The 17,349-nt window shown below is 35.7% G+C and overlaps 1 protein-coding gene across 2 annotated transcripts in view; it reads right to left on the reverse strand.

Moving 5' to 3' along the window:
* rps6ka4 (ribosomal protein S6 kinase, polypeptide 4) overlaps positions 1–17,349 on the reverse strand; it is a 40,628-nt gene that overhangs the window by 13,201 nt on the left and 10,078 nt on the right. For both annotated transcript variants that reach the window (XM_005165615.6, NM_001126403.1), the window contains 10 exon segments: positions 16,571–16,686; positions 16,341–16,448; positions 16,011–16,091; positions 11,625–11,728; positions 11,333–11,483; positions 5,787–5,948; positions 4,046–4,171; positions 3,399–3,532; positions 1,013–1,106; positions 217–387 (listed from right to left, as the gene is read on the reverse strand). In XM_005165615.6, coding sequence (XP_005165672.1) covers positions 217–387; positions 1,013–1,106; positions 3,399–3,532; positions 4,046–4,171; positions 5,787–5,948; positions 11,333–11,483; positions 11,625–11,728; positions 16,011–16,091; positions 16,341–16,448; positions 16,571–16,686 — 1,247 coding nt within the window.

The raw sequence follows: 17,349 nt of genomic DNA on the forward strand, positions 1-17,349 counted from the left end.
GGCTAATTTGTATGTCATTGACACTTTTGGCACTTTTTTGGAGTATTTTCATAAGTTTTGTTTTTTCCTGTAAATGATTCAATAAATACTGTACCGTGACATTGATACCGAGGAATTACCATACCGTGAAATTCTGATACCGTTACATCCCTATTGTTTGTGTGAACTATCCCTTTAATAAAACTCTATTCCATGCATGTGAGTCTCTCTCAGTACCTCCGGTTTGAGGTCTCGGTGCACAACTCCAGCCTCATGCATGTAGCTGACCGCAGACACCAGGCTCTTCATCAGCTGACTGGCCTCCCATTCTGCAAACATCTTCCTTTTCCTGATTCGCTCTAACAGTTCTCCACCACGCAACATCTCCATTACCAGATACGTATGGTACTAAAAGAGACCGAACACAGAACATGGAAATAAAAGAAATGGAAACAGTAGCAAAAAAGAAAAATAACTACATAGATTATGAAAATAACCAGAAGAACGCCTTTTATTTTAACAGCTAGCTATGTTTGTATTATTAAGGAACACTGCACTTTTTTAAAAAATAGGGTAATTTCAGAAATCCCATAGAGTTAAACAGTTGAGTTTTACTATTTTATAATCCATTGAGCCGATCTCGGTGTCTGGTGGCAGCACTTTTAGCTTAGCCAAGCATAGATCATTGAATCGAGTTAGATCATTAGCATCTCACTCGAAAAATGATATGATTTTTCTATTTAAAGTTTAACTCTAGGCCGATATCACTACGAACTATACACTTGCATTGATCTAATAATCAATGCTGCTGCCATACCATGGTTACAGCAGACACAATGCTATAATGCTAATATAACTTAAAGGGCTCATGAATTAATGCTGCACACTCAAATGTATCACGTTGAAAATTCCAGATGCAGAGATCAACTGAAAGGATTTTAAAAAATGGTCAAACTCAAATGCTTAACTCTAAGTGATTTGTAAAATTCACCTATTTTCTAAAAAAAAAGTGGAGTGTTCCTTTAAGGCATACCTGATCAGTATAGACCTCATGGAGCGTGACAATGTTTGGGTGAGATTCACACTGGCGTAGAGCTGCGATCTCTCTCTGAGTCATGGCCTCCATCCTACAACAGCAAAAAGACCATGAGTAGGCATGTGTGATGTTTACTATGTTAACAATTTAATTGTGTTGTTTTGGTGATATTTGTCCCTCCCTTTGCAAAGAAAACTATCAAAAATACTTGAGTTTACAAACAGAGGAGTTCACATATTGACTGAATTTACGCAATATGAATGTTAAAGGGATAATTCACCCAAAAAATCAAAACATATTCATAATGATCAAGTGAAATTGGTAACCACTGACACTAATAGACATAAAAAAACATACTATGAAAATCAATGGCTACCGGTTTCCAACATTCTTCCAAATATGTTCTTCATCATATTACACAAATTATGTAAATTAAGAATTTCTATTTTTGGGTGAACTATCTGTTATATCTCAGAGCAACATACAGCTGTGTTTTAACACATATTTAAATAAACTAACATGCTACAACAAAATGAAAACAGCAAATATTGATGTGACATGGTAGATCGGTTGGAGGGAATGTAGAGACAACATAAAAAATTATATTTTTATTACTTTATTATTGACATTTATGAAAAGAAATGTTTTTGTTTATATAGACTTTTTCTAATAAAAAAATAAAAATAAATAAACTACTATTTCTCATCTCGCGCGCACGGACCTGCTTGGACAACACTGGAATACATCACATCCGGTCAGCCGGTCGCATACGGTCTGGTCGCAGGAGTTTAAATATTTAGTAGTCCGGGAGCTCCACGCAGCTCCCGGACTACTCTCCATTGGAAATGACTTCCTTTGTTGTGTGCAGTGGAAAGGAGGCTCAACATTTGAACGCTGTTGATCGCGTTCATAAACAGAGCTGATTTGCTGTTATGTTCACAGGCTCAACAGAAATGACTGTGAATGTCATCAGTTCTACAAACTTACCACTGTTTACTGAGTGTAACTTAAGATACGGGGACACTGGAGCGTTTTAAAGCTGCGATTTATCAGCGGATCGCTCGTATGTCAGCTTTTAGAAAAACCAACTGATCGACGAGACTTTAAATCTCCGGTGTATCTGTAATTACACTCAGTTAACAGCAGTGAGTTTGGGAAACTGATGACCAATACAGCTAATCACAGTCATTTCTGTTGAGCACATGAACACAATGGCAAATCAGCAGTGTTTAAGAACGTGCTCAACAGCGCTCAAATGTTAGCGGGAAATTAACGTTTTTAAAATTACATTATGGATTGGTACCGAATACCAGTATCGTGACAACCCTACCACAGCGCCATATTAAACATTCTAAATATTCTATACATTCTAAATTATAAATATTATAAAAACATATACAAACATAAAAGACATATTTGCAGCTTGAACGTCCACACTGCTGAGAAAAAAAAAAAAACAGCATTTTGAAAGATATAATTTAACTTTACATGAACACATCTAATAAGGTTAGAAATGAAATATCCACTTAACACTAACTCTAAGAAACTATTTGGGAGAATATACAGTCCCTTTTATGAAAATGTTCATTATACCATCCACCAGACAGAATATGAAGAATGCAAAAAAACCTCTGCGAGTCAGCAGTTCACAACAGGCCTAAATCAGCAAGGTACCAGTACAGAACACACTCAGCAAAAATGTTTTCTAATTGGACAAATCTTTGAAGAATATATATATATATATATATATATATATATATATATATAAGTATAAGTATATAAGTAGGGCGACACGGTGGCTAAGTGGTAAGCACTGTCACCTTACAGCAAGAAGGTCGCTGGTTCGAGTCCTGGCTTGGCCAGTTGGCATTTTTGTGTGGAGTTTGCATGTTCTCCCCGAGTTGGCGTGGGTTTCCTCCATCTGCTCCGTTTTCCCCCACAGTCCAAACACATGCACTATAGGTGAATTGAATAAACTAAATTGGCTGTAGTGTATAAGTGTGAATGTGAGAGTGTATGGGTGTTTCCCAGTACTGGGTTGCAGCAGGAGGGCATCCGCTGTGTAAAACATAAGCAGGATAAGTTGGCAGTTTATTCAGCTGTGGGGAACTCTGATGAGTAATGGCTCGTTTCCACTGACTGGTACAGTACGGTACGGTTCGGGTCGGTACGGGTCACCTTTATCTGGCTTGCGTTTCCAATAGCAAGAGTACCCTTTTGGTGGGCGTGGTGTTTGACAGTTTCAGTCGACATCATGCTCGCTCGAGTAAATGTCTACAATTAAGCTGCACAGGTCGCTCACATATCATATGAAAAGCACTTCTCACAAAAAGACGCTTTGCACAAATAAATACTTCTGTATAAATGTTCATGACATCTCTACCTTCGACTAACGATTTTCACAGCGTATTCCTGACCGCTCTGCTTGTGTCTGCACTTCCTGCAGACTGAGAAACTGCCCTCACCCAGTGGAGACCCCTGCAGACATAGCTCATAGTGCTGGAAAAACTGAGACTCCTGAAAAAAAGAGAGAAAAAACATCACTCTTTAACCTTTTTTCTAGTATAAAATGAGTATATATATATAGTATATATATATATATATATATATATATATATATATATATATATATATATATATAGTTCAAGTCAGAATTATTAGCCCGTTTATTTTTTTCCCCAATTTCTAGGGCAGGTATATAATAACTAGGCAGCAATAACTAGGCAGGTTAGGGTTATTAGGCAAGGTACTGTATAACGATGGTTTGTTCTGTAGACTACCAAAAAATATATAGCTTAAAGGGGCTAATAATGTTGTCCATAAAATGGTGTTTAAAAAAAATAAATAAATAAAATAAAACAAATAGGACTTTCTCCAGAAGAAAAAAATATTATCAGACATACTGTAAAACCTTGCTCTGTTAAACATCATTTGGGAAATATTTAAAAATAAAATTCAAAGGGGGGCTAATAATTCTGACTTTAACCTTTTTTCATTTATTTAATCATTTTTACAGAAGCAGTTGTTCACCTTCAGCATTGCACTACGCTGGACTGTAGCAGAACCAGGCCGGTCAACGTTAACATGAGCATCCAAAACATCCGCCATCACCACATTCTTATTGAATAAGATCGAAGGAGCCACGAAAGAGTAGCCCTGAGAGGAAGAAAAGACAGAATAAAAGAGTTTACTTTTGCCAAAAGGGGACATGCTGGGGGGGAAAATATATACAAAAAAGAAGGTGGTATCCAGTCAAAAAGCTGCATTTATTTGATCAAAATAAAATTCATTCTTACTACATTCTAATTGCTGATCGGTTCAAAATAAATTACTATTGGTGCTCAGTAGTTTGTTTGTTTGTTTGTTTTTTGCTGTTTCATATTTTGAAATCCTTTTCAGGAGTCTAGATTAAACAAATAAAAACATTTATTTAAAATAAAATATTTAGTTATTTGTCACATTAATAGTCTTTAAAATTAATATCACCCAAAAATGAAAATTTGCTCACTATTGAATCTCTCTCTCAAGTGGTTACTTGATACTATGAAAAATACAATGGTTACAGGTTTCCAACATTTTTCAAAACATCTTTTGTGTTTACCAGAAGAAAGAAACTCCAAGGTTTGAAAGGGTGATTAAATGATGATGAAATCTTTATTTAACGTCACATTAATTAATTAGAGTTCTTGTAGAAAAAAAAATTTATACTTTGAATGCTTGTTATGGTTTCCACACAATTAATAAACACCGACATTGAAAATATGACACTGATGATGATCTGAACGATTTCTTGAGCAACAAATCGCCATAGTAGAATGAACTTCAGATCATGTGACACTGAAGACTGGAGTATTAATGGAGTAGTTGTTTTTGTGCTGTGGGATTTGTCATCTCAATTAGTTTTGATGATGTTCAGCATTTTGGGCAATGCTGTGTTGTAAAAATGTGCTATATGAACAATCAAATAAAACTTAATTAAATTAAAAATGAATAAAATTAATAAAAATAAAATTAATAAAAATACAATTAATTAATGAAAATTTGTATTAAATATAATAAAATGAAAAAGAAAATAATAATGACATAAATTAAATAAATTAAAATAAAATTTAATTCAATTAAATTAAGGCTGTGTTGAAAAAATGTGCTATATAAAAAATATAATTAAATTAAAATAAATAAAAATTAAATAAATAATAATAATAATAATAAAAATATTAAATTAAAAATTAAATAAAAATAATAAAAATAAAACAATATTAATAAAAAATAATAATACATTAAAAATAATAATAATAAGATTAAATTAAACAAAAAATAAATAAAATTTAATACAAAATTAAAATAATAAAAATAAATTAATTAATCAAAAATAAAATATTTTTAAATAATAATTAATATAAATAAAAATTTATTAAAACAAAATAAATAGAAATTATTACAAAATAAAAGTAAATAAATTACAATAACAAAACATAAAACAAACAAACATACAGACACACATACAAACATACACATAAACAAGAATTTCATTTTTCAGGTTTCCAGGTTGGTTTTCAAAAGGAAAAAAAAACTTCAAGGACCAGTGTGTTTGTGACAGAGGTGTGTCTCATTTGAGTTATCAGTAACAGAGCAGTACCTTGAAAGTGTGAAGTTACACTATCTGTTGATATTAATAATGGAGGGCTGTGGCAGGAGATGGTGGTTTAATGTTTTGTATTTGTCTTCATGAAAGGGACACATGGATACGTGTTTCTCTGTGTGGGAGTACCTGAAACAGACGGTCTGTACTAGGCGGTGTGCTGGCAGGGGAATACACCGGCTCCATTCCTGTAAACTCCTCTGCAAAGTTTCCCACATCCAGCTCATCCCGCAGTTCAGGGCGGAAGGGACTCTGGACTTTTTTCTCTGCCAAGTCTGACCAGTTTAAACCCTAGAGAGAGATCAAGCACAGTTGAGGTGTGTGATCATCTGACCCCCAAAACCTTTGTAACACCTAAACCACTTAAAAATGTATGAAGGTCACTGTATTAGGTAACAAAAAACTATCAAGTGTCATTTGTTTGGCACATCACATGAAGATTTTTGTTGGACTGTTTAGATTTTCCTATGCATGTGAGAATTGAAATGCTGTTCTAAAGTATTAATAATAATTAATAAAAATGTAGAATTACTTCACAAAGTCAATCCAAATATTCCTGATTAATGCGTAAAATGCAATAAAGAGACAGGAATTCTATAGCATTGCTTATGGAAGTGTCCGTTGGTAGAAAGTTCTAGACTTTTTATCTATAGTAATAAAGCAGAATATTCCCAAATGTCAAAAACTTTGTAATCTAAATATTATGTTCTTGTATTAAGCAAGAATAATTATATTAAGCCTTGTGATATTCTGCAAAAAAAAGCACTCGTCCGGCCTCTTCACCCATCACCCTTGTGTATTACTCCGCCCACATACAGTGACAAGCAGAGACACTCTACAGTTTGACAAATATTGCTGCTGTTGGACAACATAATGTGCTTTTGAGGCTTTTTTAATCGAGAATGTAGTTGTTTAGATTGCAGCTATGCGGTTTATTTATAAGGATTGTGCCTATTTTAAAATATTAAAGTGCATCGACAGCCAACAGCCTGTCTGAGCAGACCAAAGAAAGTGACGGTTGACGTTTCGCCACAAGATGGCGACAGAGGCCGCATAATAAGACCTAATGCAGTGTTCACACCAGACACGGCAAGTGCGGATCAATTGCGCTATTCGCACGTAAATAGACGTGTAAACATTTTGAGTTTACTCACTTCATTCGCATGTCCAATTCACTTCACAACAGATGCAGATTCGCATGATGGGAAGGGCTTCTGTCTGTCCGGTGACTCTAGCTTTGTTGCTAAATGCCTACCATGGATTTTATAGAGAGAATAGCTGTGTTTATGTGCTTTATGAAGGCTGAAAAACAGTGTCGATTCGTTTGGAGCCGTGTCTGAGTGCACTAGATCCTTACAGAGGTGCACCCAGTTCTGTGAGCTCATAAACTCCACCAAAAACTATACCAGGATGATTGAAGCTTTCAGCTGTCTGACCAACAAAACATATGTTAAACAGAAGATACAAATTATACCAAATGAAATTTGTTACAAAAGAGCATTTTTCCATCAAAATTAGGCCATATGAAGTGGTCAAAAATTAGTTTTATCATTAGACCCTTTCACACATACAGACCTTTTCGGAAAATTACCGGAAATTTTCTAGAAAGAACCAACACACACATATATTATGAACATCTCGACATGTGAAAGTGTTTCTCTATGCTTTCAACAAAGTTGTTCACAACACTGATCCATCCACAGAGGTTGTAATGTAGTCAAATCTTTACAAATACAAGCCGTTTAGTGGTTATTTCTGGTTAATGATGTCAGAATTTACCGGTATTTTGAAATGGCTGTGTGCAGGCCTGGATTGGCTAATTGGGAGGACCGGGAGAATTCCCGGTAGGCCTGTCCGTTTTTTGGCCGTGAGGGCCGGTGTCCCTAGCTCCAGACTCTGTTGCTCTCAGCAGTCGCTCTTTTTTAGTTTATTTATTTATTTGACCACAGCCTCACACTTTTTATCCATTATTTTGCCGCAGCTCCACTTTTTTATCTATTAGATAAGCCACTACACTGAGAAAGGCTGTTGTGGTCTAGAGGTCAGCATGTCAACCCCGCCGACCCGGGTTTGAACCTCATCGGAGTAATTTACTTATTAATTTTTTTTATTTTTATTGTTAAGACATATAATACTGTTGAACATCTGAAGTTCTAAAGCAGCTGTATCCTCGAAAAAGATGTCCCACTCCGGCCCCGGATGTGTGAACGGTCTTTTCCAGAAAAAGTGTGAACACCGTTTTTTTTAATTTACCAGTAAAGTCGTTCTGGAAATTTTCCGGATATTTACAGGTATCACTGTGTGAAAGGGGCTAATGTTTCCTGCTTCTATTTTGGGGTTTTAATCTATTTTTGTAGGGGGACGCAGTGGCGCAGTAGGTGGTGCTGTCGCCTCACAGCAAGAAGGTCGCTGGTTCGAACCTCGGCTCAGTTGGCGTTTCTGTGTGGATTTTGCATGTTCTCCCTGCATTCGGGTGGGTTTCATTCGGGTGTGCTCCGGTTTCCCCCACAGTCCAAAGACATGCGGTACAGGTGAATTGGGTAGGCTAAATTGTCTGTAGTGTATGAATGTGTGTGTGAATGTTTCCCAGAGATGGGTTGCGGCTGGAAGGGCATCCGCTGCGTAAAAATGTGCTGGATAAGTTGGCGGTTCATTCGACTGTGGCGACCCTGAATTAATAAAGGGACTAAGCCGACAAGAAAATGAATGAATGAATCAATGAATCAATTTTTGTTTCATCGATTAACATTGTCGTGGTTGTTGTAACTAGATTACATTAACAGGAACAGAAATGAACCAATTCAGATGTGCATTTGAACTGAAAGGTTAGAAAACATGCAATAGGTTACCATAAAAGCCGTAAATTCTACACAGTTTTGCAACCTTAAAGTGCTCTACAGACTTTTCAAATAAAATAGTCTATTGTTGCACAAACGTTTTAGCATTTTAGGCCGTACTCACACTAGGTACAGTTGTCTCGAACCGGGCCAAAGCACGCTTGTCCCCCCTCCCGTCTCCCCCGACGGCCCGCGCTCACACGCTGCTGGGCTGTTCAGTGAGAAGCGCTCTCTTACTCAGCAGCACAGTGGAGATTTCTCTAGTTATATTGTTTCAGTCGTTTGATATGCCGTCAAATATTTCGCCAAACAGTCCTTAGGGATGCGGGGACACGCAGTCAGATATTTCGCCGAACAGATCTGCCACTTTTGACACTCATAAACAATTATAAAGCTCTCGTGCTGCAGGAATGAGGAGGTCTGCTGAAGCCGCGCAGCTGTCGTGAAGTGAGGAGTTTGCGTCTTTAATAATCTACGGCAGTTTGCGTTCACTGAACAGTAAGAATGATTAATAAATCTATATGAAACAACCCCTTAAAAGTCACGTCTCGCTTTCATTTTCGGACTTTGGCGCGATTTGCACTCACACACAAGTGAACCGCGCTCAGGCACACCTCTTCCAACCGGGCCAGGGCCAGCCAAGTGAACCGTGCTTGAGCCTGATTCAGCGCACTCACACTTCTCAAACGATCCGGGAAACGGGCCTGGTCACGGTACGGATGACATAGTGTGAGTAGGCCCTTAGTGACTTTTCCACATGCAACATTGTGTATTGTAGATAAACCATTAATGATGATACTACTGTTTACAAACTACAGTGGCACCGTCAGTATTTTGGAGCCATAGTATCACAATACTACCATGGTTCCGGTAAACTGTGCAACCCTAAACTGTAATTCGTCCTTAAATACAACAGCTGCAGAACAGACACATCTTGAGAAAAGCAATTTATTGCACTTAGATTTCCTGCTTTAAGGGTGGAATATTTTGTGATCATTGTCACAATGTAAATTACAAAAATAGTGGGAGAGTCTATACTGAACAAGCCTGAAAAACCTGAATTAACCCTGAGGTTGCTATTGAATTCAAACTTTGGGTAAAAATGTTGGCCAAACATTCCAGAGAGTCAGAGAGAGCAGACAGAAGGTTTTGGTGTAAAAACTTTTCAAAGTTTATCTTTTATCTTCTCGTGTTTATTTGCATCTTTGATCAAAAAATAATTACTTGCACAGTCCCTGAAATTACTTTTCTCTGCAGTTGACTGAAGCAAGCCTTTTCTCAAGCCCTCCCCTAGAGCTACCCATCTCATAAAAAAATGCTTTCAAGATCTTATCAATTCCTGATGAATAAAAACAAGACCGTCCTACATTTTCTGACTTAAAACACATTATGCAAGTCAAACAGGTCGCAGACTTATCTACTAGAGAGAAAAATAGACAAGATGAGAGGAGGATGGAGAGAAGATTAAAAGCTGGTGATGCACTGAAATGCATTTGTTTCATTTAGCCAGAAACTAAAAGTAAAGTTTCTATCTATCCATCCATCCATCTGTCTCTGCCTGTCTACTTTATCTGTCCATTCTTCTATCTATCTATCTATCTATCTATCTATCTATCTATCTATCTATCTATCTATCTATCTATCTATCTATCTATCTATCTGTCGATCGAGTCATCCATCCATCCATCCATCCATCCATCCATCAATCAATCAATCAATCAATCAATCAATCAATCAATCAATCAGTCTGTCTGTCTGTCTGTCGATCGAGTCATCCATCTATCCATCCATCCATCCATCCATCCATCCATCCATCCATCCATCCATCAATCAATCAATCAATCAATCAATCAATCAATCAATCAATCAATCAATCTATCTATCTATCTATCTATCTATCTATCGTTTCTATCCGTCTATCTACTTTATCTATCCATCCATCCATTATTCTATCTGTCAAACCATCCATCCATCTATTTTATCTATTGTTTTATCTACTTTATCCATCCATCAATCCATCTATGTATCTATCCATCCATCCATTAATCCATACATAATCATCCATCCGTCCGTCCGTCCAACTACTCCATCAATCTACTTTATCTATCCATCCATTAATACTTCTATGTATATATCCATCCATAATCCCTATTAATATCTACATCCATCTATCAATCTTATCTAATTTATCCATCCATTTATCTATCTATCTACTTTATCTATCTATCCATCCATCTATCCATCCCTCCATTCATTTATCCATTATCTATCCATCTATCCATCTACCTATCTACTGTTTCTTCCGGTCTATCTGCTCTATCTATGTCTATCTACTCTATCTATTAATCCATCCATCCATCCACGTTATGTATCCATCCATTCATAAATCTATCTATCTATCAATCCATCTATCCATGGATCCGTCTGTCTATTATGTATTATGTAATACCATCATGGCATAGACAAAAAATATGTATATAATTTATATATATATATATATATATATATATATATATATATATATATATATATATATATATATATATATATATATATATATTTATATATATATATATATATATATATATTATTTTTTTTTATTTATATATATATATATATATATATATATATATATATATATATAAAGAGAGAGAGAGAGAGAGAGAGAGAGAGAGAGAAAGAGATGTATGTATCTATGTATGTATGTATGTATGTAAGTATGTATGTATGTATGTATGTTTGTGTATTGATTGATAAAACTAGATTTAAGCAGTCAGAATACAAGGAATAAAATCAACTGAAAACCCAAAAGAAAGAAAAGATATTACTGGAAAAAACCTTAAAGAAAGGATGACCCTTGATCTCCTCAGCTCCTCGAGGCCCAGAGCCCAGCCTCTTATGAGGGTCTTTCACGATCAACTTCCGCAGGAGATCTTGAGCCAAGGGTCCGATGATGGAAGGAAATGGAGGCTCACAGCGAAGGATGCGTCTGACAGAGACAGAAAGCTCGTTTAACTCTGGGTGAATAACTTGATGCCGTCAAAACAACACTGGGGGGTTTTAAACACCGCAGGAGAGCATGGTTTATCAGGACGTATGGAGCAAATCATTTTTGTCGGGGAGGACTCACTTGGACACCTCGCTCTGGGAATTTCTCTCTCCCTCCAGAGTGAACGGAGATGCTCCTGTCAACAGCTCGAACATCAGGATGCCCAGACTCCACCAGTCCACTGCCTGCACACAATTACCACTGTCAGACATGCTGTGCTTTATTACACATCAATCAAACCTGTGCATCGCAGAAAAGCTTTCAAATTACATGTGCTATTTAAAGATAAAGAGATAGAAAAACATCTAAACTAATAATGTTTCTGTTTTAAATATTTGGTTACACTTTATTTTGAGGTGTCCCTGTTGAAGTAATATTAAATAATTACATGTACTTACTATACGGTTAGAATGCTGGTTAGATTTAGGTTAAGTTGCACGTAATTATGCATAATTAATGGTAATTACTATAGTAAGTATATGGAAAGTAGGGCTGCAATATAGATATCGTAATGTGTGCATTCGCAATAGGCACATCACAGCATCTGCAATGTGAAGTTTGGATTATTATTGTTGATCAGCAATGAAGAAAGTACTGTGTTTATATTTTATATTACATTTGATTATTCAATAATAGGAACAGGACAAAATAGTGATAGCATGAGGTGGTGCTTCTGGTAATGGCAGATCGAACATATATCAATTAGAGTTGGGCAGATAGACGATGCCATCGTCCATCGCCGATGGCCAATAGACAAGACGATGCTGAGCAGGCATCACCGATCCTCCGCCCCGCCCCCGTCGCAAACCCGCTCGCGAAAAATACACACTTAGACCCCGTTTACACTATTACGTCTTAGTATTAAAATGGCATTTAAGAAGGAAAATGATCCACATCCACTCCGTGTTTTACCTAGCATTTCTGAACAGCCCTCGTCCGCTGAAAATGCACATCACGTGACCACACACATTCAGACACCATAGATATATACATTAGATGTCGCCTGGCCTATTGTTGTCTATTGGACGGAATGCGTCAATAGCGTCACCATCTTGCTACAGGGTAGCGCTCCTTTAAAATGAATGCGGGACCAAGGTACAGTGGAGGACTGTGGCCATCCAGAGCCAGAGATATACACATATACACATATATCTATGATCGGGAGTTTTCCTGGATGTTAGTATGTAATTTTTTTTTCTAATTATGAAAATTATAATTTTACATCACTTTTCTACATTGATGGATCAGTGACCGCACGGGCATTCCTGACAAAAAGCTTGTGTTTGTGTGTACAGAAATGTACCATTCACCCTCCCTGTTAAATTTGATCTAATCACGTCCTGAAACACAGCTCCTCTCCTGCTTTCACTTCTCTTACTGACGGAGGGAGCGATTCTTTTGTGAATGAATCCCCCGAACGATTCTTTCACTAAAGTTAGCCGACAATAATACAAGTTTCTAGCAGCGCAGCATCTCGTTGTCATATTTCTTTTGCATTATTTGCTGATTTTATTCAACAAAACTAGCATAAGCAGAGTGTTTAGTGCGAGTTGGAGCTGCTTTGCTGTATGGTGAATGCAGTAAGTGACTGTTATCATCAATAACGTTACCTGATTAGCACAAAAGTTCAGAACATACAAAAACAGAAAAAAACTTAATATTACCTATGAAATGTTCTGCCTTTGTGCTTTGTTTTCTCTGTTTGCTCATTAATACACCTGTAGACAGCGCTAAAGTCCCGCATCTTCACGTAATAACACTGTCTTGACTAGTGCGGTTGAATGACATTTGTCCTGGGAGCACTGTACCAATGTGGCGGCGCTATTGACGCATGCTCAGGGTCCCTATGCAATATCTAGTGTATATATTTTTGCTCAGACACTGCCACACACACTGTCATGCGCTCCTCTGAGCAGTGCACGTCAGACAAATTATCAAGGATGTACCGCTGAATCGAGTCTTACTATAGTTGTAACTGTGATATTCAGCCATCCCAAGTCTCCATGAAGTTCCGGGAGTCTCTATGCATTTGTGGGACTCATAATGGCCGCAAACGAGTGTTAATCTCCCGGAAATTGGGTGTCTCCTTCCTGGTCCTCAAATAAGTCGTGCACCCTTCTCACCCCCCAATCCTTCCTTGCTTTTCAGACACGTCGCGTGCACTCTCTTTAAACACCAATATATGTGGTGGTAATAAAAGAAATACATCTTATAACTTTTTGATGCATTTTTCCCTTTTCGTTTTCAAAATATCATGATATTGTGTATGGTTTTCCTGTGATATATCGCTGATATCGTGATCTATCATTATTGGAGGCAAAATTTGATAATATCGTATCGTATTACTGTAATTATTCTTGCAATTATTCCAATCAAAGTTAATGATTTTATTCCAAATAGAGGTATTCAAGTCAGCTGCTGGAATCGTATTCATATCACAATGTAAATCGAAGCAAAATAAAATATCGCAATGTCAGATTTTTCCAATATCGAGCAAGGAAAGTGTAACACGGACACCTTGAAATAAAGTATTAGTAAATATTGAAATAATCAAATGGTATTAATGATAATAATTATAAATGTTATTTTTATAGCACTTTTCCTACATACATGCAACTCAAAGTGCTTCACAAACAACAAACAACTATTAAAATAAACCACATAAAAATATACCGACAAATAATGCATAATAAACAACAAATATAAACTCAGATAAAAGCATAAAGTTGAAGTCAGAATTATTAGCCCCCTGAATTATTAGACCGCTTGTTTATTTTTTTCCTGATTTCTGTTTAACGGAGAGAAGATTTTTTTTAACACATTTCTAAACATAATAGTTTTAATAACTCATCTCTAATAACTGATTTATTTTGTCTTTGCCATGATGACAGTAAATAATATTTGACTAGATATTTTTCAAGCACTTCTATACAGCTTAAAGTGACATTTAAGGGCTTAACTAGGGTAATTAGGTTAACTAGGGAGGTTAGGGTAATTAGGCAAGGTACTGTACAACAATTGTTTGTTCTGTAGATTATCGAGAAAAAAAATATAGCTTAAAGGGGCTAATAATTTTGTCCTTAAAATGGTGTTTAAAAAATTAAAAACGGCTTTTATTCTAGCCGAAATAAAACAATCAATACTTTTCCCAGAAGAAAAAATATCATCAGACATGCTGTAAAAATTTCCTTGCTCTGTTAAACATCATTTGGAAATTATTTAAAAAAAAAAAAAATTGAAGGGGGCTAATAATTCTGACTTGAACTGTACATGTACACGCATATATGCATATATCCACACAATAGTCCTCACATATGCATGCACACACTGTACATGCAAACATAAATACACCTACTAAGTGTAATGCATACACTTCACAAACTGTTACATTCATACTCAATTTTAAAAAGATGTGTCTTAATGCTTTTTAAAAACATGAATGTTGGGGGATTCTTTCACTTCATTTGAGAGACAATTCCAAATTTTTGGAGCATAGTGACTAAAAGAAGTGCTGCCAGATCGCATCAGGTTTATAGAGTGAATTTCTTAAAGTCCAGCGCTAGAAGAGCGTAGCAAACGGTTTGGATTATATTTTGATAAGCAGTCAGAAATGTAAGAAGCTGTCATGTTGTGTAGTGCCTAATAAATTAACGCTATAAACTAGGTAAGACTTTAGTTCAAGCAAATATTCACACAGTAATCCATAATACAATATACCACTGTATACTGCACTTTATAGTAGTAAATATTAAGATGTACAATAGAACTTTTTTTTATTCTGAGAAGTGCAAAGGCCCCAGCACTAAACCCAGGGGTACCCATTTACTACTGACTTATTAACAGCCTGCTAATGAGATATTAAAGGTTTATTAACACATATAAAGTATGATCCTAGTTTTCCATCCCTAAATCCAACTACTACCTTAATAACTACTAATAAGCACCTAATTAGTAGCTTACTGATCCACAAGTCTTATTAATGGTTTGTTAAAAGAGTGATTTGTTCATTAAAATAAAGTGTGATCATTCTAAAAATATTTAGAACAATTTTACTACCATGAAATTTAGATTTTAATATTATATGAATTTTTTAAACACATTTGAGTAGTTTCATAACTGTGTGCCAATAAACATGTCACTATTGTAATATAAGAAATATCTTCTCATGACTGATAATGTAAGTGTTTATTTACTCAACATTGACTTTAGCATTTAATCGTTAATCGATTTGAAGTTTCGTTTATTAAGATTATTGAAGATTAAATGGTCTAATATTAATAATAACAACAAGTATTTATTATTATTATTATTATTATTATTATTATTATTGTTATTATTATTATTATTATTATTATTATTAATATAGTCAGAATACAAAAAAAAAGCTGATAATCCTTTTTCCGATCACATTTTTTCCATTACATTTTGATGGGGAAATAAAAAATGCTTGTTATTTAATTTTCTTACCTTGCCATGGCCAGACTTCCCTCTGATAATCTCAGGTGCCATGTACTCTATAGTGCCACAGAATGAATAAGTCCTCTCTTTCTACACAGAAACAAAGCATGAGAAATGCACAAAGGTTTACAACACAACACGGAACCAAGAAAAAAATCTAGACGGCCAAAAGCAATGACCAAATGGGACTTGTTTTAATGCCCCTACAAGCTTAAATATAAATATATTATGTCTGAATAAAAACTCCTTTTGAATGGTTCTTGGCTGAACACCAATTTTGGCCAAAAACATACTAAATATATTGTATTGGTAACTATTAATAGCTTTTATTTTCCCCACCTCCTCCTCCAGAAACTCCTTACTCAGCCCAAAGTCTGTCAAAACCACATGACCATCACTGTCCAATAAAATGTTCTCCAGCTTAATGTCTCGGTACACAATGCCAAGCTGAAAACACAAAACCAAGTAGGGTTATACAAACACAAACAGTCTTAATATTTATATAAATGAACTTATTTCCCTAACTTTGCATATATATCTATGTATCAATAAAAACCAGGCAGCAGTACCTTATGCAGATGCTCCAGAGCCAGAATAATCTCCCCCACATAGATCCTCACCTCATCCTCTGAGAAATGATCTCTCTGATAGAGGTGTGTGAACATCTCTCCTCCGCTCACATAGTCTTCAGAAACAAACATGCACTCAGCACATTATCCCAAAAAAACAGCAATTTACTAAAAGACAAAGAGCTTGAAACTTGGGGTGGCTGATGTGACCAATGTCTCGCATCATAGGAGGATTTTTACATCACAATAGTAATTTTATATGAGGAGTTATTTTACATCACAATAACTGTATACATAATTAGACAACTGTTATTTTTTACAAATTAATTAATTAATAAAAATACACACATATACATATATACACTACATGACAAGTCTTGTCATCCATCCAAGTCTTGAAAAAAACAAATAATAACTTGACTTTTAGTTGATCATTTAGAATCAGAAGTGGCTTATATGAAAGGCAAAGGCCTCTAGATTACGCCTATTTTACCAAAATAAAATATGATCATGCCTTGATTTTTAATTATTTAATTAGGACAGTAAGGTCTGACTTGGCTCTTAGAATGAATATTGTGTCTGACTCTCATGAGCTCGGAGGACTGCATCCATATATCTCTGCAGTGACTCAAATCACTTATTAATAAAGTCATCTGGAGGCAAAAAAAAAAGCATTCTTGCAAGACTCCCAGAGTTCATCAAGTTTCTTGGGATTCATCTTCAATACCTCCTCCATCATACACTAGACATGCTCAATAATGTTTATATCTGGTGACTGG

Source organism: Danio rerio, chromosome 5 (assembly GCF_049306965.1).
Source record: "Danio rerio strain Tuebingen ecotype United States chromosome 5, GRCz12tu, whole genome shotgun sequence".
NCBI lineage: Eukaryota > Metazoa > Chordata > Actinopteri > Cypriniformes > Danionidae > Danio > Danio rerio.